Consider the following 27,020-nt stretch of genomic DNA (forward strand, 5'->3'; position numbering starts at 1 on the left):
TTATGTGATTTCATCAATGCTCAGAAAAGATCAACTGACATAGGTTTATTTAAGGGAATTGGCAGCAGGATTTCACACCTCAAATTATTTATATGTGCATGTAGCTCTTTCAAAATCCAGCAATACATTTACATGGCCAGTCCGTTCTTCCCATTAGTGAGAAATCAGTGTTTTGAATGATATTCAAATGAGGCTATTTGGAGATCTGAAACCTCGGTCACTCCAGCTCTATTGACGGCTCAGCATCGCCTCCTTATTCTTGACTGACATTCTCTAAAGCGGGCTTAACACGCTGCGACATCGCTAGCGATGTCGAACGATAGCACCCGCCCACATCTGTGGCGCGTCACTGGGTGATCGCTGCCGTAGCGAACAATATCGGTATGGCAGCATCACACGCAATTACCTGTTCACTGACGTCGTTGTGGCCACCAAACAACCTCTCCTTTTAAGGGGGAGGTTCGTTCGGTGTCACAGCGGCGTCACTAAGCGGCCGCCCAATAGAAGCAGAGGGGCGGAGATGAGCGGACGGAATATCCCACCCACCTCCTTCCTTCCTCATTGCTGGCGACCGCAGGTACGATGTTGTCACACAAAACAACCTGCGTTCCAAACGAGGAACGATTTTTTAAAAATGAACGACGTGTACACGACAAACGATTTGTCACCTTTTTGCGATCGTTACTGATCGCAAAAAGGTGTTACACAAAATGACATCGCTAACGAGGCCGTATGTGCGTCACCAACACCGTGACCCCGACGATATCTCATTAGCGATATCGTTGTGTGTAAATGGGCCTTTAGCCATGTGGCATCAGGCAATGGAGCCGTCAGTCAAGCTGGAAAAGGCAGCGCTTTGCCAGGAATAGAGCTGGAATGACAGAGGTTTCAGATCTACAAATAACTCTTCAGTCTCTTTTCCTTTTCATTCAAATGCTGATTTCTCATTAATAGCGGAATGGACTGACAATGTAAAGGTATTGCTGGACTTATAGTTTTGGTGGTGAAATCCTGGTGACAGATTCCCTGTAAAGCCGACTGTGAACAATTAGCGTTACATGATCTAGTTTGCAATATTTTCGGCATAATGCTGGTGCTGAAAGTCTCATTAGTTCTATTTGAGGGTCTGTTAATGCTGTTGTGTCTGGAAAGACTGATCATTATCTCAAAACTTTTTTAGAATATTAGCCAATGAAAACATATTTGTAATCAAACATAATAAAATCTATGTATTAATCTGCATACTCTCAGATTGTCTAAGGCCAGTATACAGCTCTCATGCCATGAGCACAGATTTTGTATGCAGTGCAGAATGTCTACCCACAGTTTTGTTTAGTAAGAGGTTGACTTTACGCACTTGGCTTCATGATCGCTGTTTGCTTGTGTTTGTGCTGAGTCAGTGAGGAGACAGCTGATCAGAAACTTTCTGCTGAGCACTAAGAATATAAGCGACGTAATATGCAAAATGTGACAGAACACTATAAGGATTCAAAAGAATTCAGCTAATTGTTTTTTTCCCAGAAATATTTGCTCATGGGTTGTATCTGACATTATAGCTCACCTGCCTTTAAGTAAATAAGTGTTAAGGCCCAGTCACACACAACGACTCACCAGCGATCCCGAAAACGATGCGACCTGATAGGGATCGCTGGTAAGTCGCTGGGAGGTCGCAGGTGAGATGTCACACAGTCAGATCTTACCAGCGATGCAGGAACGATACAGGTCGCAGTAGCGACCTGTATAAAGATCTCAGCAGTCACTGTGACCCTGTCACACAGTGTCAAACACAGCGATGTGTCCTGCCCAGCAGGATATCGCCTTTGAAGAAAATGGCCTGGACCATTCTGCAAGGACTAGCGATCTCACAGCAGGGGCCTGATCGCTGGTAGGTGTCACACATAACAAGAATGCTAATGGGATCGCTACTGCATCACAGAAATCATGACTCAGCAGCAATCTCCCTAGCGAGCTCGTTATGTGTGACGGTACATTTATACTGGGAGACAATCCCACATTGTCAATGAGATTCCCAAAAACGCAGATCTACAAGACTCCACAAAGACATGTATAACACCTTTAGACAACCGTATCAATCGGACTAATATTGGACTGCAATGCTCACTAGTCGAGGCTCTCCCAATCCAAGCAAAACAGATTTAGATATTTCTGTGCAGCTGTCACAATTTGGTCAACTGATTATTTGACCAATATCGCAGCATGGGACTGAGTCTTAGATGCTAAGTCACACACAGAATATATTTAGAGTAACCTATTATCTGATTCATACTACCTGAACCACAGGCACTGGCTGGATTATTACAGCTTTCTATGTTTTACCCGGAAATTTTATGGCAGTTCAAAGAAAACATACTTTGTAAAGCCAAGAACTATGTGTGTCAGCTGACTAGACCAAAACAACTAGCGCACTTCTCCCCTCCCAGATCTATTTGACTGACAGATCTCTCCCTATCCACACACATAAAGAGAGATCTGTCAGTCTAGTAGAGTCGGGCCAACAGAGGCCACCGGGAACTGGCTTCAGACTAGTGGTCCAAGACGTCTACACCCCCGCCGGCTTTTCAACCTATGTTAATTCTGAAACACGGTAGCATTTCAGAATAAGATATACCATAACCCAGTCAGACTTTGGTTTGAATACTATGGATAGATAACAGGCTTCCTTTAAACTTAAACAAACATAAGAGATCTAGACCACATTTAAGGTACCTTCACACATAGCGAAATCGCTAGCGAGATCGCTGCTGAGTCACAGATTCCGTGGAGCAACAAAGACTTCGCCAGTGATCTCGCTACGTTTGACACATAGCAGCGACCAGGCCCCTGCTGTGAGATCGCTGGTCATGTCGGAATGGCCTGGACCATTTTTTGATCATCAAGGTACTGCTGGGCAGGATGCATTGGTATTTGACACCTTACTAACAACCCCGTTGACGACTCAGAGCTCAGACACGGTCCACTGAGATCATTATACAGGTCGCTACGGTCGGTGTATCGTTGCTGCGTTGTTGGGAAGATCTGACTGTTTGACATCTCACCAGCGACAATGTAGTGACTTATCAGCGATGCTTATCAGGTTGTATCATTGTCGGGATTGCTGGAAAGTCGTTAAATGTGACGGGGGGCTTTAGTTCAGGCTGAGGAGGTCAGCTAAACTAAATCAGATAAATGGATAAAAGCTAAAATATACAAGAAAGAGTCTACAGCTTACAGGCAAGTATAAGAGCAGTGTAGATTATAAGCACCAACCCCAAAAATGTTCCTATTAGAAAATAGTGCATTTTGCTATTATTCCTTGTACAGATGTTAAAGTGTTTTCACAGATGAGAACATCTTAGTTTTAGGTAGATAACTAGAGTACACACTTCGTTTGGCATACTAGCCTATTCATTACACACTGGCCACAGTACTGACCTTCTTGTTTACTGTACTCTCCGGGCTTCACTGGAAAAGCTGAGGTGGCCAAAGGGGCAAGAAGTATCAACCAAACATGAAGAGACCTCATGTTCTTCTGCTGGAGCAATGCGATCTGATGGCTATTCCTTCACAACACTTATACTTAGAAACTTCCTTGTTTACACAATGATAGGCGTGAGTTACTTCTCTGGTTACAGCAATTAACCTCTTCGTATATAGTAACAAGTATAGGCAAGAAACATGAAAGAAACAGTGGGGCTGTCTCTTTTTTACTAAAGCTGTCTCTTTTTTTTTAGACAGTATAAACTTAAGACTAGACATTTTCATAGGATCTCTTGTTGGTTGGTAAATTTGACACATCTTAAGACAGTCTAGTCTAAATTTATACCATTTGGTCCACAAAATACAAATGTTGCCCAAATATTAGAGCACAAGATCTCAATTTACACAACACTCTTCACCCATTCATTCATTCCTAAAAGGTCATAAAAAAAATAGCGCCCACAAGCTCCAATCTCCAGAATTTGCTTGATTATTTTATCATTTATTTCAGATTCTGTTGCACATTATTTATCATAAAGAATTTTAGGCACCATTCATTCAGAATGCAGATAAATGGTTATAACTATATAGCATGTTACTCACTATTTTTTGTAACTTGTATTTTCTATCTTGGCATTTGTGCTACTACTGAATTATATATAATCCTTTTCAATCCACTTTTCTTGCGATGTTGTTTAGCTTAATGATAGCCTACATAATGCCCATAAGAGCCAGACTATAATAAATGCTACCCCCACAAGACAGCTATGGAAACTTACAAATGAAGATGTACATACCAAATCAATAATCAAGGTCTTTTAGTGAATCAACAAATATGCAGATAAAATCACTTATAATAGGACGATATGACAACATCTGACTGGACATAATCCTGATATAGAAGAGAATAAAACCAGGTGATCAGTATATCTAATCATAGATAAATGGCAAATAAACAGATTACTACAAAGTGTTAAAGGCCCCGTCACACTAAGCAACATCGCTAGCAACATCGCTGGTAACGAACAACTTTTGTGACGTTGCTAGCGATGTTGCTGTGTGTGACATCCAGCAACAACCTGGCCCCTGCTGTGAGGTCGTTGGTTGTTGCTGAATGTCCTGGGCCATTTTTTAGTTGTTGCTGTCCTGCTGTGAAGCACAGATCGCTGTGTGTGACAGCGAGACAGCAACAACTAAATGTGCAGTGAGCAGGGAGCCAGCTTCTGCTGAGGCTGGTAACTAATGTAAACATCGGGTAACCAAGAAGCCCTGTCCTTGGTTACCCGATATTTACCTTTGATACCAGCCTCCTCCGCTCTCACTGTCAGTGCCGGCTCCAGCTCTGTGCACATGTAGCTGCAGCACACATCAGGTAATTAACCCGATGTGTGCTGTAACTAGGAGAGCAAGGAGCCAGCGCTAAGCATTGTGCGCTGCTCCCTGCTCTGTGCACATTTAGCTGCAGCACACATCAGGCAATTAACCCGATGTGTGCTGTAACTAGGAGAGCAAGGAGCCAGCACTAAGCGGTGTGCGCTGCTCCCTGCTCTGTGCACATTTAGCTGCAGCACACATCGGGTTAATTAACCTGATGTGTGCTGTAACTAGGAGACTGGGGGCTGGTCACTGGTTGCTGGTGAGCTCACCAGCAACTCGTGTAGCCACGCTCCAGCGATCCCTGCCAGGTCAGGTTGCTGGTGGGATCGCTGGAGCGTCGCAGTGTGACATCTCACCAGCAACCTCCTAGCAACTTACCAGCGATCCCTATCGTTGTTGGGATCGCTGGTAAGTTGCTTAGTGTGACTGGACCTTAAAGAAGTGTGCAATCTACACCCCCATCACTATTATACCCCATAGAACACATGTACAATAAATTATTAACTAAGAATAATATAAATAACAAACCACGGAGTAACCGTAAATCCCACAATAGGGAAGTTTAAGCAAAACAGTAATAGCCTACAAATACGGCCGGCAGGAGTGGCATGTATTAGGAGAAGGGCAGACACAATATGCTCCAATGCACGTGTGAAGCCCAGGTGTAGCAATGCATTACCTTCAGGCACTCCACGTGTAGGGACAGTCTGGTCACAGGAAGGTTATCTTCTTTAGGATGTCGTGACATCACTCTCGGTATTGCGGTCAGGGGACCACCACTGCAGGTTAGGGGATGCCTGGGGCTGTTGGTAGAGGCAGATGGTGTGGCCCCCAAGAGTGGGGCTGGCCTCAGGGTCCGGTTTGAGTGTGTGGAACCACAGGTCGCAGAATGACTCACACGCACAATCAGAATGTCTTTCAGGGGTTTTACTCACATCAGGTGGCAGGGTGAGTAACCTGGGCGTAGCTGTGATGAACCAGGGGAAACCAGGAATTCCTTCAGGCTGACTTGTGAGGGTGACTACCGACTCACCTTCCTAGCCCTTGTGTTTTTGGGGTGACCCCGACTTGTAGTCCTGCTGGGGTCACCCAGGGAAGTTGCTGCTGCCTGTTCTCCCCCTTTTCGGCCCGTCTGCTTGTAGCCTAGACCAGGTCACTCCGGCTGCTTGCCTCTTGTGAACTATGGGCCCTCTCTTTGCTACATGGCTGCGGACTCTGTGGTGTAATGGTAAGGGTATGAAGGGCCCCCACCGGCAGGTTGAGCAGACCAACTGAATGGGCCCCTGCTCTGGGAACCTGTAACCCGTACGGGCCTGGTACCTCCCTGGCAGTCCCCGTACTCAGCCACCGCTTTGCCTCCTGCCTCAGGTAGTTTTCAGGTGGCACTATCAGGTGACCGTTCTCCCGTCAGTAGCCACTGCACGTGCGTTGTCAGGACCGTGACAGCCTGAGGGGCCTGCTTCTTGCGACTGCTCTCCCTGAGCTGCACTAACTGACTGGTTCACTACTCCCTCCCTTCTGTGCCTGCCTACGCAACCTAGCAACCAGACTCTCTATCACACCCCTTGAATGGAGATGGAGGCCACGCCCCCTCCTGGATTCCCCAGGGGTCCCTTCAAAGGTCCATGTGGGAGACCTGGCTACTATGCGCCTGTATAACCACACCTCGGTCAGCCTTCTGGATTACCTGTGTTGTACTGCCCCCAGCATGGGTGCAGTACTCAGTGGTGCATGACTAGGTCAGGGGCACCACACATGTGCGAACGTTGAATATTTGGTTTCTGAAATTTCTACACCATTTCTGCATTTCTTGGCAGAAAAAAATGCTGTGCAAAAGCGCACATTTTTGCCACTTTTTGATACGTTTTTTCATGCTTTTATATTGTTTTCAATGGTAAAAAAAAACGCAGGCAAAAATGCAGGAAAGTTTAACACGCTGCAGATACATTTCTGCACCAAATCTACAAGGAAAAAAAACCTCAACATGTATGCCACACTTCAGATTTCTCATTGACTTTGCTGGCATAAGGAGGTGCTTGCAGTTTTGTGACAAAACTGCACAAGAAAAAAAACGCATAAAAAATGCTATAAAACTGTGTGCACACAGCCTTAGGCAGGCTTTGCACGTTGCAACATCGCAAGCCGATGCTGCGATGTCGCACGCGATAGTCCCCGCCCCCGTCGCAGCAACGATATCTTGTGATTCCTGGCGTAGCGAACATTATCGCTACGCCAGCTTCACATGCACTCACCTGTCCTGCGACGTCGCTCTGGCCGGCGTCCCGCCTCCTTCCTAAGGGGGCGGGTCGTACAACGTCAGAGCGACGTCACATGGCAGGCGGCCAATCAAAGCGGAGGGGCGGAGATGAGCAGGATGTAAACATCCCACCTTCTTCCTTCCGCATAGCCGCCGGCGGCAGGTAAGGTGATGTTCCTCACTCCTGCGGCTTCATACACAGCGATGTGTGCTGCCGCAGGAACGAGGAACAACATCGTACCTGTCGCGGCAGCGTAATTTTGAAAAAGTCGGAGCCCACACCGATGATACGATAACAACGCTTTTGCGCTCGTTAATCGTATCATCTAGGATTTACACACTACGATGTCGAAAGTGATGCCGGGTGTGCGTCACTTTCGATTTGACCCCACCGACATCGCACGTGCGATGTTGCAACGTGCAAAGCCGCCCTTAGCGTTCTTGCAAAAGTCCAGCAGTTTCCCATTTCAATCAGGTAAAATAAACAATTGTGTGCATTAGTTTTATGAAATCTCATTGCTTTTGCTGGGACTGTAAAATCAGCTCTTCATTTACATCAATCTCATTAAAAAGCTGCCAAAAAAGCTGCAAATATGTAACATCTGAACATAGCCTTAATAGTTGGACCATCACTCGCCGTATTTCCCCGTCATCTATTTCCCCATTGTATTTCCCCATCGTCTATGTCAGGGAAGAGATGTCAAACTCAAATATACAGAGGGCCAAAATCTCAAAAATGGATAAAGTTGAGGGCCAACCTAGTCGCAGGCCCCACATAGTACTCCATAGAAAATAATGGGCCCCTCTCAGAGCCCTCCATGCAGAATAATGGGCTCCACATAGCCCTCCATACAGAATAATGGGCCCCACATAGTCCTCTATACAGAATAATGGGCCCCACATAGCCCTCTGTCACGACCCTGATCTTATCAGGGTGTCACAGGGAACTAATATAATGCAGCCACTGGTGTGGTATATAAAGGAAGGACCTGAAATACAGCAATAATACCTAAAAAATAACTTTTATTAGTTCCTCTAAAAATAGGGAAGGATCACCTTGCCTATGCATAAAAAATATTCAGCTTTAGGGTTAAACGTATTTCAAAATCCTCCATAGCAATAGGGGGACTAGCATACCCTGTATATATGCAGTAACACCTAAATGTCAATTGGTGCTGGCAGATAACTATTTAACCAAGATGTCCAAGATTTTTCACACAACTGCTCACTCAGACCCTGTTCACAGATCGGCAGCAGTGTTAATTACATCCAATATTAACCTCCAGTTGCTAATAGGAGGTTTTTTTTATATAATGACCATAATACCCACAGGTGTTTGGTCAGAAGGAACAATATTCCTCACATCTGGTTAAAAGATTAGCAATATCCAGGAATTCAGATAGTCTATTTGTTAACCTGGTATTGTCTGAAAGGGAACAATCTCACCCATTTGCTGGTGTCTTGTCTCCCAAGGGAACTACGATACTTTTTCTTATGGTGCAGAACTCACCCTCCATGGTTCTGGGATCCTAACTATTGGTATTGCTTCCATCAGTATTCAAATCCTAGCCACACCTCACACCACACCCTGTCAGGCACACCAGTGGGTGGTCTAGCTGGAAAAGGGCCACCCGCCTAGGGGTCAGGCAGACTGGTGAGAGGGACATAGTCAGTTTAGAAGTAGCCCTCAGAGAGTGAGGTGCTGAGGGAGTTGTAGCTCCCTGGGAGACTATAGTTAGGTCGCAGACAGTGGTCTGGGACTGGAGGAGTCGGAGACCCAGGTGGCATCACAAACACTTATCCCCTGTAAATAACCCCCTTTAATTTTCGAGTGGCTGCAAGCCCCCGGGTCCGGAAACCCTCGAGCCATAGCAACCCCGGATCTGAGCAGTTCGACTGCTGCAGGGGCAGTACACCTCGAAAACTTTGGCGTAACAAACAGGATTCGGACTGGGACCACTAACTTGGGTGGCGTGCACCTTGAAAAATCAGACCTGCGGTGTTGAAATTCGGTTCCCGACATTTTCCGCCATTTTTGGTGCCTAAACGCCATCTTCCCGACCAAAAGAGCGTGAAGCTGAAGCTCTGCCCCTCATCCAGAGAGCGCAGCTGGAAACTGGAGAGCTGGCTGTGGAAAACCAAGGGGGTGTAATGGGATGTAACAGCGGAAGTGGAGCAGGGTCGCCAGGACTCATAAAGCTCCTGGAACCCGCAGAGACAAGATGGCGGCAGCAAGGGACTGGTCACCGGAGCATGCTGCACCCGGGAACGCAACCTGGATCGAAAAAGAGACCAAGCAGCTCTGCAGGAGGATGCGGACCCAGTTCCTCTACATACTGAACCACTGGAGAGAGGAAATGAGGAGCTTGGCTGTGGCGGTGCAGGCCCGTGAGATGGAGGCCCCGCGCAAGGAGCGGCTAAGCAGCTACCCAGTCCCGGTCTGCCCCCGGCCACCGCGATCACCCAGCCACCGTCACCCTCGGCAGACGCCGAGCCACTAACCCAAACACCGGCAGTGGAATCTCCAGCCCCAGTAGAAAGCGAGCAGGCCGCAACACCTCCGGCCTCACTACTGGCCAGACCAGACCAGGTGGCAACTTTTCAAGTCCCATCATCGGCCCGACCAGACCCGGCCGCATCACTGAGCCCATACCTCGGTACGGAGCACCTGAACTCTGCTATCCTGGCTGTGGAACAGCTGGTTCCTTTATCTACCACAGCGGAGGCGGAGCCTGTTGAGATAACGGTTCCACCTCCGCGTGGCCTCCCGGTGGCCGCCGGGGCTGCAGGAGTCTACCTACAGCCAGTTTCCATAGAGGAGGCGGAGCCTGATGCCAGCACCCCCTATTGGGAAAGACAGCAGCAACGGCTGCACTCCGAGATTGCCACTAGAGAGGGCGCCGGCAGGAGATCGCCACCCACACCAACCGAGAAAAGGATCACTTGAGGAAAGCCACCTTCCGAGTCAGAGGACTGTGGTACCGTGGCCTGGTTGAGTGCTTTGACCCCATTAAGGGGTGGGGGTTCATTGCGGAGCTGGGCCTTGCTGCTGAGGTGTTCGTCTCCAAGAGGGATGTGGTCAAGCACCTTACAAGGGGACACCTGGACTGGAACTTGACACCAGGTGACATGGTCTCATATTGCCAGCATTGTGGGGATCAGGGCTTGTACGCCTTGGAGGTTAAGAAGCATGTGAGGATGGGCGACCGGGTCATGCCAGCTCCCGCCACTGCCCCCGACTACTATAGAGAATAATGGTAGCGAAACCCGGCTATCTTAAAGTTAAAAGTTATGTTTACGTTGTTACCATTGTAATGATCATATGCAAATGTTGAAAATTGTTGATTTACCTACCGTGAATTACCCGTAAACGTTACCTGATTTGCAGTTCTACTTTATTATTAAACATGGATCATGGCTGCAGGACTGGCAGCGGCCAGCACAAACTTGTGCTTATTGTATATAGTTGCACCTTGTGCGCCTACCAGAGTCGTCTTTTACACCTCCAGGACTTCAACACTGTCACCAGGGACTGCCAAGGTGCCTAGAAAAGGGGTGTCAACCAGGATTAAAGGTGGCATCAAGGATCCTGGTTGTTTGGTTGGTGGGTTGAAGGGAGAGGGACAATGGGAATGGACTGTTCGCAGGAAGGGGCTGCAGCGGAGCAGGCTGAGCCACCGACTACCGCTACAACCGGTAGCATTCCCCGTTGTTCTCGGAAATGAACTCTGAGAGTTTCGTAACGTTCAAGTATATTGCCTCCCCTGTGTGGGATGAATGAGTATGCATAAGTTGTTATTCTTTCTTAAAGTTAAAAAAATAAATAAATCCTCTGGGTGTCCTGTAGCTCGGGGACAAGCTACGTTTAACCAACAGGGAATGTGACGCCCCTGATCTTATCAGTGTGTCACAGAGAACTGCACTCCTTTTTCTTATGGTGCAGAACTAGCCCTCCATGGCCCTGGGATCCTAACTATTGGTATTGCTTCCATCAGCATTCAAATCCTAGCCACACCTCACACCACATCCTGTCAGGCACACCAGTGAGTGGTCTTGCTGGAAAAGGGCCACCCGCCTACGGGTCAGGCAGACTGGTGGGAGGGACATAGTCAGTTTAGAAGTAGCCCTCAGAAAGTGAGGAGCTGAGGTAGTTGTAGCTCCCTGGGAGACTTTGGTTAGGTCGCAGACGGTAGTCTGGGACCGGAAGAGTCGGAGACTCGGTCACAGGGTATTGGAGACGGGTGACCAGACTTAGTTTTGGAGAACAGTCGGCACCGGAAAATCTATTAACCGGACCGGTACCGGGCACGGCAGGGTACTGGACCCTAGATCAGGGAGTAGCTTCACGCAACCTGATAATTAATCTGTGCAGAATAGTCTCTTTATGAACTTTCCCCAGGAGCTCAGAGATCGAAGGCACCACCACAACGAGAGGGATAGGACTTTCCAGCTTATGTGGCCCACTGAAATCGCAGGTCTCAGCCATCGAGAGTACAGCTCCTCTATTTAACCATAGGGAGCGGGACCCTGATAGCTTCAGGCCGAGGGGTCACTCAGAAACGTCTAAACATAAGTGCATGGAGGCAGGCTTCCGACCGCCAGCAATACCAACAGGGACGGATTCCCGGACGAGCTCCCCAGAGTGGCAGCGGCACCCAGAGACTTGGTTTACTTCTGTGTCAGAGTCTGCTTAATGGTTGCACCAACATCCACACGTCCTGAGTGAGTACGCTTTTTGCCCTGAGTCCTGCCTGCCCGCCTGGCCTGCACCACTCTTCCCTACACCTCCACCATCCACAGTCCCAGGGCCTCCCCTACCTGTGGAGGGAATGTCATCTGGCTACCCCACTCCAACTCCCCCGGGTACTCTCATCGGCAGCAGCGGTACTCCCCTTACCACGGGTGGCATCACGAACACTTATCCCCTGTAAATAACCACCTTTCATTTTCAAGTGGCCGCAAGCCCCCGGGTCCGGAGACCCTCGAGCCACAGCAACCCCGGAACCGGGCAGTTTGACTTCTGCAGAGGCGGTACACCTCCATGCAGAATAATGAGCCCCACATAGTCCCTCATACAGAATAAAGTGTGTCACATAGCCCCTCATACAGAATAATGGGCCCCACATAGTACCCCAAACAGAATAATGGGCCCCAAATAGTACTCCAAACAGAATAATGGGCCCCACATAATACCTAAAACAGAATAATGGGCCCCACATAGTACCCTAAACAGAATAATGGGCCCCACATAGTACCCCAAACAGAATAATGGGCCCCACATAGTACCATAAACAGAATAATGGGCCCCACATAGTACCCTAAACAGAATAATGGGCCCCACATAGTACTCCAAACAGAATAATGGGCTCCACATAGGCTTCCTTAAAGAATAGCATCACAGGCCACATAAAATCAGGCCACAGGCCAGAGTGTGACATATGTGGTATAGGGGGAAATAAAACTGCAGGTGCCATTAGTAAACGTAATTTTACCATTTTAACATTATACTACTTTACCTGTGACAGACAGACACATCCTGTTTAATTTATGAAGGAGGTACAGTATATCTATCGCATTAATGATGATCCAGAGACCAAGACAGATTGCACCGGGGTGGTAGACTGAGCTTGCTGCTGTACCACCGCCTTTGATTCAATCACCTGAAGAGACCAGGTCTGTAATTGTCTTACTAGTGCAGCATCCCGATCCATGTTAAAATGTAGTGAAAGTGAGGCAAGCTATAATATCACATTGTAACATCAGGATAGTGAGGGACAGGGTGCCCCTATGCTGTGCCTCATGCTAGAGGACCCTAGGCTATCCTTACCCTCTGGATTACCTCTAATGGTGGAGAAACCTGTGTCCTGTGCCTGGATATTTTCCGTGCCAGATATAAGCTGTTACCACCCCAGGGATAGAAGGCTTAGGAGTGTTATAGTAACACTCAGACACACTGCAAACTCACAGGAAGAAATAGTAAGAGACTAAGGAGAAAAGTAAGAGCAGGAAGGTACAACAAAAAGACAAGGGTTAACACCACAACCGCTCACAGCAATAATTTACAACAACCAGCAGTAAACGTGGATCACAGCACCTACCCAGGCTAGTGTAGGTAAACTATAGCTGGCATTAATGAAATTGTCCAGCCAGCATATACAGTATAGGAGGTGAGCAAATGTAATTGGCTCCCCACAGCATGTGATCAAATAGAATAACAAACAGCCCAGCAGAGTTAACCCTTGCTAGCCAGCCTAAGCCTATGGGTCGACACCCGGGTCTTCATGCTCTGATTACAGACCTCAGAAAAGTTAAAAGGCAGAGTGCCAGAATCTGTGGTTTCCGCAGATCCTGACACCATCATAACAGTTCCCTATTACCACCACACCATCCTCCCTTATGAACCATGTCCTATACCACAGCTTTCCCCTCTCACTGTTTTCCCATACACTCTCTATCTACACACTGTTCCCCCACCATGCTAACCTTTCTCCATTCTGCACCCACATTTCCCACTGACTACTCTCCATATCCATTCTATGCCCCCTTTTTCATACTATGCCCTTATAGTGCCCACCATATTGTCCTCTGCAAACTGTACCCCCCTCCTCATACTATCCCTCTAGATGGTATGATAGTCACCACAGATTGAGATTCAGTATGATAGCTACAACAGCCCCCAATGTAAATTATGATGTCCACCACAGATCCTCCATTCAGTATGATATCCATCACAGCCCTCCAAAATAATTATGATGTTCACCAGAGCCAGTTTTATTATATGGTTACCACAGCTTCCAGTACACTTTAGTCACCACAAACCCCAGTATGTCCCCTACAGCCCACTATTCAGTATGTTTATGTAGCACCCCACGGGACTTGCAGGGCTTACTCGACATCGGGCCAGTGGTTTTATGGGGTTGCTGTGAATGGCCTGACCCGGCTCCGTGGCCCCGTCGGCTACAGATAAAGAAAGTCCAAGGGGGGATGGGGGTTTGCTTTGCAGAACCACCTGTGGTGTGCGGCCAGGGATTAGCCGCCACTGCGAGATGTCGCTCTCCTCTGAGGCTGATGTTACCGCAGCTCAGATAGCCCAGTTCCCCACAGGTGGGGCGAGCCCCAGGAAGGACAGTGGCAAAGGGTGAAGGGCTATTTGCGCCGAAGCGCGGGGCAGCGGCGCCGGCAAATCAGAGTCTCACACAGATGTGGTTCCAGGGGTTTTACTAACAGTTCGTGTGGTGCGCCTTCAGAGTACCGGTCATCGCCGCGATGGGCCCCAGCCAATCCTGGATGAATGAGAGGTCACCACCGGTGTTGTGAAGCGTGTGAGACCTCCTCCTTGTGCCTTGTAGAGTGGATATCTGTGGTGTGAAGCTACTTGGGGACCCTATTGTCCTTGGCTTTAGTTGCCGTCCCGTACTGAGCCACTGCCAGCATTGGAAAGCATAGAAAGTTTTTGTTATCTTGACCTCTAAATTGCAGTTGAGAAACCAGAAGCAGATTATTCAGCTGCAAAGATGGATGGAGGGATGGAGGGAGGGATGGAGGGAGGGATGGATGGATGGAGGAAAGATGGAGGGATGGATGGAGGGATGGATGGAGGGATGGATGGATGGATGGATGGAGGGAGGGAGGGAGGGAGGGAGGGATGGATGGAGGGAGGGAGCGAGGGAGGGATGGAGGGAGGATGGAGGGATGGATGGAGGGATGGATGGAGGGATGGATGGATGGATGGATGGATGTATGAATGGAGGGATGGATGGATGAATGGATGGAGGGATGGATGAAGGGATGGAGGGATGGATGGATGGAGGGATGGATGGAGGGAGGGACGGAGGGAGGGACGGAGGGAAGGATGGTGCGATGGATGGAGGTAGGAATGCAGGGAGTGATGCAGGAAGGGATGGAGGGATGGATGGAGGGATAGAGGGATGAATGGAGGGATGGATGGAGGGATGGATGGATGGATGGATGGATGGATGGATGGAGGGATGGATGAATATATAGATATATGATAGATACAGACATGATAGATAATAAAAAAATAGAGTAATGTAATTTTATTACATTTTTTTATAAAATAATAAACATCACAAATCAGCAAATAACATGGACATATTTGGTGTCCCTGTAATCGTAACGACCCAAACAACACAGCGATCAGATTATTTATGGGGATCGGTAAATGGCAGGAAAAAAAGGTGCAATTTATTATTTTTCTTTATTAAAACCCATAAAAAATGTAATAAAAATGTATTGTTGAGGCCATGTTCACACGTAGCGTAAATGCTGCGTTTTTTCTGCAGGTGTCTGCACCACGAGCGCAATAACATTCTTCTCTGACTATTGCGTGTTTGCGGTATTTTTAATGCATTGTTCCCCTATTTGATACATGTCTGTTGCAGATATGAATCCTGAAGCTTATAAAGGAAAAAATCACCAAATCCGCACAGTTCAGCGGCGTCTTTAGACGCAAAAAGGGCGGAAATTTCATTACTTCTCATCCACTTTGCTTGGAAATTTAGTCCGTTTTCCCATGTAGTGTAAATGCTGCATTTTTTTCTGCCGTTTTATTACACATATATTTTGCTGTGTTTAGTTGTCCAATCAAAGTAGATGTGATTCCACGAGAAGACGCAGCTGAACTCTGCAGTTTTGGTGCTTTTTTCCTCTACAGGTTTCGATGTGGAGCTTAAAAAACACAGGAAAAAGCTTCTCTCTACAATAAAAACACTTAAAAACGCAGATTCACATCTGAACCAAAAACGCATTAAATAATGGAGAAAAAACAAAAAATGCAGCAAAAATGGAATAACCAGAGAACATTGTTATTGTGTAATTTGGTGCAGACCGCGGCAAAAACAAAAAGAAACAGAATTTATGCAACGTGTGAACACAACCTTATAGGCACAAGTAAGCAACATCTCATATAGTAACACATATAAATGTAAGAAAATTCTGGCTGCTAAGACTACTGTATGAATGAACAGTCCGGGGCTTCTGCTAAATGACCCTTACTGAAAAATGGGTGTGGCTAGGGGTGTGGCTAGGGGCGTGGTCGGAAATTGCCGCCGCAGGCTTTGTCCCTCTTTCCTTTCTTCAAAAGTTGGGAGCTATGGATAAAGTACTGCATCTTATATGAGCTACATTACCCTGTGACGACTGAAGCCTCAGAGGCACCACATTCACCCAAACCTCCCTTACAGTATCATGTCTCCAAAGCCCCCAGTATAATGTCCTCTACTATCTCCAGACAGTATGATGACCTCCACATATCCAATATAATATTATGTCCTCACAGCCCAGCTATAATGTCCCCCACAGTCTCCCATATAATATCATGTCCTCCACAGGCAGCCCCTCTAGTTATCTTGTTATATCCCCATAATCTGCCCCCTATGTCTGTACCGCCCCGCGCTCGGCTGCAGCCGAGCCACTCGGATCCGGAATCGTCGGTGGGTGGCTCAAGCGCCTCCGGACCAGGGGTCACGTCGCTCTGAAAGGATGCTGGCGCTACGTAGGGGGTTGGTAGGTAGGTTTACGGCCGTGGCCGTGGTTTGAGTTAAGTTTGTGACGCCACCCACGGGTTGTGGTGAAGACACCACTACTGCTGTTTACTAGGTCCCCTGTGACGGTGTTGCGCAGCCAGGTGTTGACCCCTCCGTGGGTAGGGGGTGATGGTCCCGGGGCCCAGTTGTGAGGATGCGGGCGGATTGGTGTGGTGCGGGGCGGTGCGCGACCCGAAGGCACAGTTGTACTCACTCTGACAGATACACCGGAGTCTCTGGTAAACCAAAAAGATGGTGGTCGGTGCCCACAGCCAGCTGCTTCTGGTCCCCCACCCAGTTTGGTGGTCCCCGCCTTTCTCCTGCACCTTGTTTTGTAGCTCTGGACTGCCTGCGCTTCAGTGACGGGAGTCCGCTTCCCGGCTGTGTGTGTGTCGGGAGAGCCCGTTTGCCCGCAGACGCTGGCCCGTGGGATCTCTCTGCCTGAGCGGTGGCTTTCTACCCCCCTCGTTGGGCTGTTGTCTTAAGTCGGGACTTGGTTGGGAAAGGACCTAAGGTCCAGACCTCAATCAGTGAATTAACTTAGTCCGGTAGATTCGGGACCTCGTTTCAGGGTCTGAGTACCCCCCTGTGTGCTCCGGTTTCCAGTCAGTTCCCCGGTTCGGTACCGGCGGGCCCCCCTGGTGTGTCCATTAAGCTCTGAGGGAGGTAACCAAAGTTTTAGGTTGGCTGCTGTTACCTTTTTAGGGGGACAGGTGTTTGTGCAAGGGTCTGTCTGTGACTACCTGGCTAGTCCAGGGCGTCACATTCCCCTTTGATTAAATGCAGACCGTCCGCGGACTGCCCGACCACCACCGGTTTATTATTGTAACTGTAAAAGATAAAATGGAAAACATTTACATTTATAATAGCATTATTTACATTAAGCATTTTTTTATGGATTCTTCCCTTGCGGGAGGCATATATCTTAAACGTTGCAAACATGTAAAACCAACATTTTATTAACCGGAATGGGGCAGGCCTGGGTCCTTCCGTTTGCCCACCCAAATAAACCTAGCCTTGATGCTGCCTCTAAAACCAGGTCGGCACCCCTTTTCCCCAGTCCAGGAATCGGGTCAAGTCCGGGTATTGCCCACACGGGCCGGGTAAAAAGTTCCTTACCCGGCAGTCTTTCAGAGGCCCCACGTCCAGGGGACCCCTGACCCGAAGGGTTGTCACCGGTTTGCATGGTCATGGGACCTCGGCCTCCTCTGCCGCAGGCCCTTCCTCCAACCAGCTTATCCGGAGACTGTAGGACCTGGAAGGGTGGTCCAGGATTAATTACAAGCCTGAAAGTTATTGGGTGGCCTGCAAGTTCTCAGCCATGTCTATGACAAACGGGGCAATAACGGGATCAAACAAAGTCATATTCCAATTTTTTTAATATAAAATACACACATTTTTTTTTAATATAAATAATTCATAAAATAGACACACAATGTGACAGGGGGAGATAAGGTGCAAGAAAATAGGGCAGCAGGTTGTCATGAAATGTGATAGTTCACGAGCACAATATTAAAGTGGCACAAGTAGCAGCAAGTACCCAGTATGCAATTTTAAGGCAACAAATATGATTTTTATTAATATAGTCGCATAATGCCATGAATGCTGGAGTCCGCCCAAAAAGTCCAGAATAAAGTGACGACTATTCAGCATAGGAATCTCAATGCCGCAAACCGCGAGAATACACATCAGGACTTATATGTTAAATAACATCAATGATTACAGGGAATACCCTGAATAGCTGTATTGGATAAGGTCACATGTCCATGTGTCATATCGCGGGTGCAGGCAGAGGTCCTCAGTAACCCCCCGAGGAAGCCCTACGCGAAACGCAGCATCAAGGCACCTGGACAGCACGTGCCGTGAGATTCCTATGCTGAATAGTCGTCACTTTATTCTGGACTTATTGGGCGGACTCTAGCATTCATGGCATTATGCGACTATATTAATAAAAATCATATTTGTTGCCTTAAAATTGCATGCTGGGTACTTGCTGCTACTTGTGCCACTTTAATATTGTGCTCGTGAACTATCACATTTCATGACAACCTGCTTCCCTATTTTCTTGCACCTTATCTCTTCCTGTCACATTGTGTGTCTACTTTATGAATTATTTATATTCAATAAAAATTTGTATATTTTATATTCAAAAAATTGGAATATGACTCTGTTTTTCTTGATTCTCTCTTGGTTGGGAAAGGACCTAAGGTCCAGACCTCAATCAGTGAATTAACTTAGTCCGGTAGATTCGGGACCTCGTTTCAGGGCTGAGTACCCCCCGTGTGCTCCGGTTTCCAGTCAGTTCTCCAGTTTGGTACCGGCGGGCCACTACCCTCTCCCGGTCCCTTAAGGTTCCACCAGGCCATCTTCCCGGCTCCTGCAGGCGGCGACCACCGTCTGCCTCTTGGCCAAGGGGTGTCCAGGCTACGACCCAGACCCTGTCAGACGTTACTCCTCTCTCTTTCACCTCCTAAACTAATCTGCTTTGACTACTCAACTTGACTGACTTACACTTCCTGCCTCAGGCCCTCTGAACTGCTCGGTGGGCGTGGCTAACCACCTGGCTCCGTCCCCCTGGTGTGTCCATTAAGCTCTGAGGGAGGTGGCCAAAGTTTTAGGTTGGCTGCTGTTACCTTTTTAGGGGGACGGGTGGTTGTGCAAGGACCTGTCTGTGACTACCTGGCTAGTCCATGGCGTCACATGTCCACACAGCCATCCCCTCATTTCTCACCACAACCAGCCTTCTTAATTCTTATGTCACCACAAGTCCTTCTTATGTCCCCACAGCTAGACCCTCTTATATCCCCACAGCCAGCCCTTCTTTTGTTAGCCCCTATTCAATGGAAAAATAAGAATAAAATAAAATTAAAGAAAGCTTATATCTACCTAATCCAGGGTCCAAGTCCATTGCAGCATTTGTCTCCCGTGCTATTTAGTACAGCAGTACATCACAGTGTTTGACATCCCCTACATGCTCTGTCTTCAACAGGGCAGAGACCGTAATTAACCTGCATTCTGATGGAGTTCCTAGCAGGGCAGGGAGCTGATTATAGCTACAGTACTCTGCTTCTGTCTTGGGTGAATACTGACTTCAATTGTATTTGCAAATAAAATTGTTTGCAGGGAGGAAGTAACAGCCCAGGTGCAGGCAAAGAGAGCAGGGGGTTCACTATGCCTGCAATCGGACCATCGGTGTCTTGAATGGCTGCGGCCGCCAGAAGGTGATGGGCAACAGCAGGCATTCAGCAGTCACTTTTTTCTTTTCACAAAGTGCACCCCGCTCAGGGAGGCAGAAGGTAGCACCCCTGGCGAATACCTACCCTGCCTACCACTTGTCCTGGCCCTGATATTATGTGACCTGTTCTGTGACATACAACCTGTGGCTGCCTGTCATAGAAGACTGTTATTTTTACCATATACAGCAATCAGTTCTCTAAGAAAAGTAACAAATAAAGTAAAAAAATAGAAAAAAAATATTTTTAATAATATAAAAAATGTATAAATTTTAATCATGACCCTTCTTAAAAGTAGAAATGTAAAAGATATCCATATTTGGAATCACTGTGACCAGAAAAGTCTGATCCATGGAAACATAAAATGAATCAAGTTGATCTGTAAACGCTGTAGTAAGAAAAAAAATCTATAGATATCACAATTGCGGTTTTTCTGTCACTGCAGTAATGTGAAATAAAATCAAAAAGAGATGATTAAAGTAAAGTATGATATATTACCTAAAATTGCATATTGAAAACAACATCTCACAATACAAACAACATGCCCATGTAGAAGGGTGTCCTACAGATAGAACCCCTCCCGAAGATGACGGATGTTATGTTCTGACAATGTATTTTATCTGTTGCTTGTATTGTGCCTTTAATGTATTTTAGAGTATTACAGTATATGTAAGTGTTCCTGTGGGTTATGTCACAGTCCTGCCAGCTACCACCAGATGGCACTGGACTCTCTAGGTGCTAGTAGGGAGTTCAGGTAGAAGATACAGTGCCAGAACTACAAGGGTTAATGAAAGAAACCCTGCTAACAGGTTATGGGGATTTTGGAGGTAGGATTTCCGGGGTTTAGTCAGTAAGTGTTACAGATGAAGTGAGAACAAGTAATAGAAAGTGCAGTGTGGTGTGCTAAAGAACAGGCACAAACATTGGGCAGGAGGAAGACTGAAGTTGGTGACCTACAGAAGGTTGTTACAGAGCAGTGTCCGGGAGATATAGCAGCATCGCCTCCGTGGTCAGCAGGCACACTTAGGTAGTGTGGTAGAACAACAATGCCTTATTCCAACATTTCCACTTCTGGGGTCCTCGGATGTTAAACTCAGGGTAGCCTATCCTTAGGGGAGAAGTTACTTGCCAAAAGACCCGGAGTGGAGGATCTGCATACTCTCAAGAGCTGGTGGGACTCTGTATATAGCCGATATGGGCAGAGCCGTGTTGCACTGTGTAACAATGCCTGTAAAGTACGTGTGCCTCTCCAAAGGAGAAGAATGTCAGTGTTTCAGTAAAGTTAAAGTGTTATTCAGCAACCATGAGTGTGTCTGTGATTATTCAGGATCGTCAGCCTGTGAAAAGAACCCTCAGGTAACCACACCACACCGGCTCCATCAAACATCCCAACCCTGTTTCATGTAATGCGTCAGGCACATGCACGACTACAACCTCAGGCCTTGGCCAATGCCCGGACCGACCCTACACCCATACACAGCTTTATTAATAGTAATATGGTAATAAAGTTATAGGTCTCAGAAAATGGTGACACAAATCAATTTTTATTTCGAAATTCAGAAGCCAATAAAATAGTAAAAAAATCTAAACATGTTTTGTATCTATGTAATCATACTCACCTAGAGACTAATGTTTCCAGGTCATTTTTCCTGTACAATAAACTTTATAAAAATAAAACAAAATCAACAATGGTGAAATTGCATTTTTTTTCCTCATTTAACCACAACTGGAATTTTTTGGTCATTTTTCGTTACTCTATAAAGCGAAATGAGTCATTCAAAACTACAACTCAACCTGCAAAAAACAAGGCCGCAAATGTGTATGACAGTGACAAATTTAATATGTTATTGCTATATAAAAAAGATAGCTAAAAATTAAACCGACCCCCCCCAAAAAAAATTTACTGTGGAGAGATAGGGTTAAAGAGGACTTTTTACCAAAGTTTACCTGTTGAACTGGAAACATGATGCAATAGTGGCTGTAGAGCAGACTTAAACAATTTTTTTCACCTCTCCGTTGTGGACATATTAACAATCAATAAATTTGGCACTTTTATTAGTTACATTTTTAAGTCCAAGTGATAGTTTTCACTGGGGGCATAATCTTCTTCTCCCTGTTTGATGTAACATAGCTAAACTCAACTGGATTACCTCTCCCCTACATTGATTCATGCAGGAGGTTAGACCAGGAGATCAGTCTGTGTGACATAATATATCTCACACACTGAGAAATCTGTTCTAATTTATGGATAGGGCATGTCCTTTCCTATTAAGCCAGCTTTACACCTTACAATTAGGTATGCGATCTCGTATGCGATGTGACACGCCCAGGTCGCATATGCGATTGAATGAGATTGCACGTAGGTCGTTCATTTGCTGTCACACGTGCGTTAGTAGTCTATGTTAAATTGATCAATTTTGTGTGCGATCCTTTAGATCAGGTGTTCTGTGACGTATGCATTGGGCACCCTTTTTTTTTTATTTATTTATTGACTTGCCAAGCGTGTGTAATGTGTAGGGATGCGTTTTTACTATGTCATCTGCCATTCAGCTCTGCTGCATGGCCGCTGACAGCAGCCACAGACAGCCATGTAGCAGCGGTGAATGGCAGATGACAGCAGACACAGACAGAGCCGCACTGTCAGAATGAACTCGGGTGAACCTCACCCAACTTCATTGTCATGCTGCGGCTTTGTCTGTGTCGCGTCCTGATTAGCGGTCACCAGTGAAGGACTCACCGGTGACTGCTAAACTCCTGAGTAAGTGAATTGAGCAGCCCTCTCTCATACTCACCGATCCCCGATCCCCGGCTCTGCACGGCATTCACACTGCTCCGGCAGCTTTTACTGTTTTGAAAAAGCCGGCCGCCCATTAAACAATCTCGTATTCCCTGCTTTCCCCGCCCACCGGCGCCTATGATTGGTTACAGTGAGACACGCCCCCACGCTGAGTAACAGGTGTCACACTGCACCCAATCACAGCAGCCGGTGGGCGTGTCTATACTGTGCAGTGAAATAAATAATTAAATAATTAAAACAAACGGCGTGCGGTCCCCCCAATTTTAAAACCAGCCAGATAAAGCCATACGGCTGAAGGCTGGTATTCTCAGGATGGGGAGCTCCACGTTATGGGGAGCCCCCCATTCTAACAATATCAGTCAGCAGCCGCCCAGAATTGCCGCATACATTAGATGCGACAGTTCTGGGACTGTACCCGACTCTTCCCGATTTGCCCTGGTGCGTTGGCAAATCGGGGTAATAAGGAGTTATTGGCAGCCCATAGCTGCCAATAAGTCCTAGATTAATCATGTCAGGCGTCTATGAGACACCTTCCATGATTAATCTGTAAATTACAGTAAATAAACACACACGCCCGAAAAAATCCTTTATTATAAATAAAAAACACAAACATATACCCTGGTTCACCACTTTAATCAGCCCCAAAAAGCCCTCCTTGTCCGGCCTTACTCCAGGATGATGCAGCGTCGCTTCCAGCGCTGCTGCATGGAGGTGACCGGAGCTGCAGGAGACACAGCCGCTCCTGTCACCTCCACACAGCTAATGAAGACAGCCGCGCAATCAGCTGAGCTGTCACTGAGGTTACCCGCTGTCACTGGATCCAGCGGTGGATGCAGCGGTGGCCGCGGGTAACCTCAGTGACAGCTCAGCTGATCGCGCTACTCACCGCTGCTCCTCTCACCTCCACGCAGCAACTGAGGTGAGTAGCGCGATCAGCTGAGCTGTCACTGAGGACTCCTTGTTCACCTGGGTCTCTCTCCATACCATTTAATCGGCCGCTCTGGCCTGGATTCTAGTCTCTCAATTGTTGTGGGCTGTCACGTTTCTCATCACAGTTCCTAAGAACATATCTAAAATTATCTCTGTTTACATACCTGTAACATAGCAGTCTGCTATCAAGCCTAAAGGCTGCTTTACACCAGACAATCTATCGTGCGATAGATCGTCGGGGTCACGGTTTTTGTGACGCACATCCGGCATCGCTGGCGATGCCGGCCTGTGTGACACCTCCTAGCGACGCAGTATCGCTCACAAATCGTGAGTCGGGTACTGCTCGCTAGGTTCCATAATATCGTTTAATTTAGTTGATCATCGTTTCCGTGGTAGCACACGCCGCTCCGTGTGACACCACGGGAACGATGAGCAGCTCACCTGCCGCCGCCGGCTCTATGTGGAAGGAAGAAGGTGGGTGGGATGTTTACGTCCCGCTCATCTCCGCCCCTCCGCTTCTATTGGCCGGCGGCCGTGTGACGTCGCTGTGACGCCGAACGTCCCTCCCACTCCAGGAAGTGGACGTTCGCCGCCCACAGCGAGGTCGCACGAGAGGTAAGTATGTGTGATGGGGGTTACTAACTTTGTGCGACACGGGCAGCGATTTGCCCGTGACGCAAAAAGGACGGGGGCGGGTACGATCGATTGTGAAATCGGTCGTACCGTGTAAAGCAGCCTTTAGGCCTTGCACCACTGAAATCTCAGTACTAATTTACTTTTCCAGTAAAACAGCTCCCTTTGTCAACCCATTAATTCCTCCCAGTATGGGCGAATCTCAACCATTAACCCTACATGTACCCAACTAAATGCATTCAAGCTTCAACCATACAAAACATCTTTAAAACAATGCATTGCATTGAATAACATCACATTTTCTTCAAGGGGAGTGTGGACAGCATCTCCACTTCTCCTTACACATGCACACCTCCTGGACCACGATACATGTTTCAGCATGATATCGATTACTCTCGTTATACTGTTAATACTTTACGACTAAAGTATTTTGTAATACATCTGAAGCAAAGTTTCCATATTAGTTGATTTGTTTTTTTTTCAGTGATATTTGGTGTTGCAAAATTAAAAATGTAATTTTTGTTGGTGATATGTGTACGTGTATATGTGTATGTGTATAACACAGTTCATACTAATACAGATTAAAGTAATGAAATAGTAAATGCTCATCCAGGAAAAATCTGAAAGGGAAAGACTGCTGTTATCATTGTTAGAAGTGACCCTATATATCATTTAATATAAAGACGCACAGGTACCTCAATAATAGTAGATGAAAATATACTGATATAAGCGGGAGAACGATAATCAGAAAATGCGTTGTAAAGGCACAACGCTGTAAACAGACATTTTCTGGATACATTAACATTTCTTTGCTGCTGATCATCAACTAAGCAGTGTGTCAAATTGTTACAGCTTACATCAGTTGCGTGGCAACAAATTCATGCATGAAATCACTCCCTATTGCATCAGAGCCTAGGGATGCAAGTAAATGGATGGACTAAGCAATGCCTGCTCTTTATTATACTACTGTAGTATTATTTGATTTTGCTAGGCCCTGTTTACATCCCATGGGAGACCTACTTTTGGAGTTTACATGGAAAAATGCTCCTGGTATATATTTATGAAACAAATGTGTCCTTTTGGTCTCCATCGTGTGAATATACATTATGTCAGCATATTATCTATAAAGTGAAGCTATCTACACTTTTTAGAAAAAAAGCATGCATTGCTGTGCAGTATACTCCTGGTTTTAGTTTACAAATACTGATGCAAAATGCTGGCCAAAAAACTGCCATGGAAAGTAGTCAGGGGCAAGTAATGTTTGGTTCCAAACCCAAAAATTTTGAGACAGAAACAAATTTTGCTTTACACAGAGTTTGCCAGTTCAGTGTTTTTAGATTTTTTTAGTTAAAGTTTTCATAAAGGTTTTATACTTTTATTGCTAAGTTTGTGCCAGACTGAATATTTACAGTGTTGACTAGAGATGTCCAAATATACTCCAGTGGACTTGAATATTACTTCAATTTTACAAAACTCTACAAGCACTAGAATGCTGATTTTTTAGTAATTAGTTTATGCATGGATTCATCAATATTGCGGCCATTTGTTGCCATTTTTACCTACCGTAAAGGGCCTTTAGAGTGTGAAAAAGCAAAATGATCCCTATAGTGTTTCTCACTATCATGTGTTTTGTTCTCATTGCATCTTCTGATCACTGCAGATTGCGTGACACACCCTTTGCACATTTGGACAGAACAGTCACGGGAAAGGAATGGAGGTAACTGGGGAATAAGGGCTCCTAGACTGACCCTCAGGCTAGGGGGGCCCTAGCTATCCCTGATCCCAGAATTACCTCTGAAGGTGAGGACGTCTGGGCTGACACTCTGGCCCTGCTCCTAACCAGCCCTAATCTAGTACCCCCTCTCCCACCACCCAAGGGGGGGACCAGGATCAGAGAGGTAACCCCACAGAAAATAGACAAATAGGGGGGAGGAATCAAAACTCAGTCACACTGCACCCAAACACAGAGGTATAAGACAACAAATGGTGAAGGGAAAAACCAAAGCAGGGAAGAAAATATAAGGCAAGGGATAACTTCAAAACAACAGCAAAAATACAGCAAGACTTGCTCAAGCAGCTACAAACTGACTCCCTCTCTCCATGGCAGAACTTGGTAAAGTGTGAATCTGTAAGGGCCCAGGGACAGAGGACCTCAAATGTTCTATATGTCACAGTTGCTGTTCTGGCACGAGGTTGCAGGGTCCGTGTTCCCTGGGTGGTCTACCAGGCCCTGATGTTCCCTGCTATCCACCCCCACACAGTATCCACAGCTGATGGACAATCTACAGACACGGTCTTGGGGATAACAGTTGCTTTAATACAGCGGGAACAAAGGAAAACAACACGGAATATACTGTATGTTTCAGTCTTTTGTGGGTAGGCCACGACAAATACAGCTTGGAGTTGAATGCTGAAGTGCAATTAGGGTTCTGGAGCTTTTAAGAGCATGATTTGTTTCAGATTTAATTCTGGTATGCTTTAGGTTCAGAGTCTCTTGAGCTTAGAGGGTAGATATGATACAGTAATAATAAAGTGTCTATAATATATGACATATGTGACTATAGTGTGTCTACTATACTATACTATAGTATATAATAATAAAGTGTAGTGTAATATAGTGTGTTTTAGTTTGTCCACCTGTTTTTGGAGGATTAATCATAGATTCTCAATTGGATTAAGATCTGGGTAGTTTCCTTGCCATGTACCCAAAACTTCAATGTTTTGTTCCCAAAGCTACTGTTACGTCACCGCCGGAGTCTGCTCCAGCGACT

The 27,020-nt window shown here is 46.6% G+C and overlaps 1 protein-coding gene across 1 annotated transcript in view; it reads right to left on the reverse strand.

Moving 5' to 3' along the window:
* The window catches only part of SMPDL3A (sphingomyelin phosphodiesterase acid like 3A), a 45,549-nt gene extending 41,993 nt beyond the window's left edge, over nt 1-3,556 (reverse strand). Inside the window, exon 1 of the mRNA XM_075338290.1 lies at nt 3,433-3,556. Within this exon, the coding sequence (XP_075194405.1) occupies nt 3,433-3,523 (91 nt within the window). The 5' untranslated portion in view covers nt 3,524-3,556. The remainder of the gene's footprint in view (nt 1-3,432) is intronic.
* Nucleotides 3,557-27,020: the final 23,464 nt, after the last annotated feature.

Source organism: Anomaloglossus baeobatrachus, chromosome 3, assembly GCF_048569485.1.
Source record: "Anomaloglossus baeobatrachus isolate aAnoBae1 chromosome 3, aAnoBae1.hap1, whole genome shotgun sequence".
NCBI classification, from domain to species: domain Eukaryota; kingdom Metazoa; phylum Chordata; class Amphibia; order Anura; family Aromobatidae; genus Anomaloglossus; species Anomaloglossus baeobatrachus.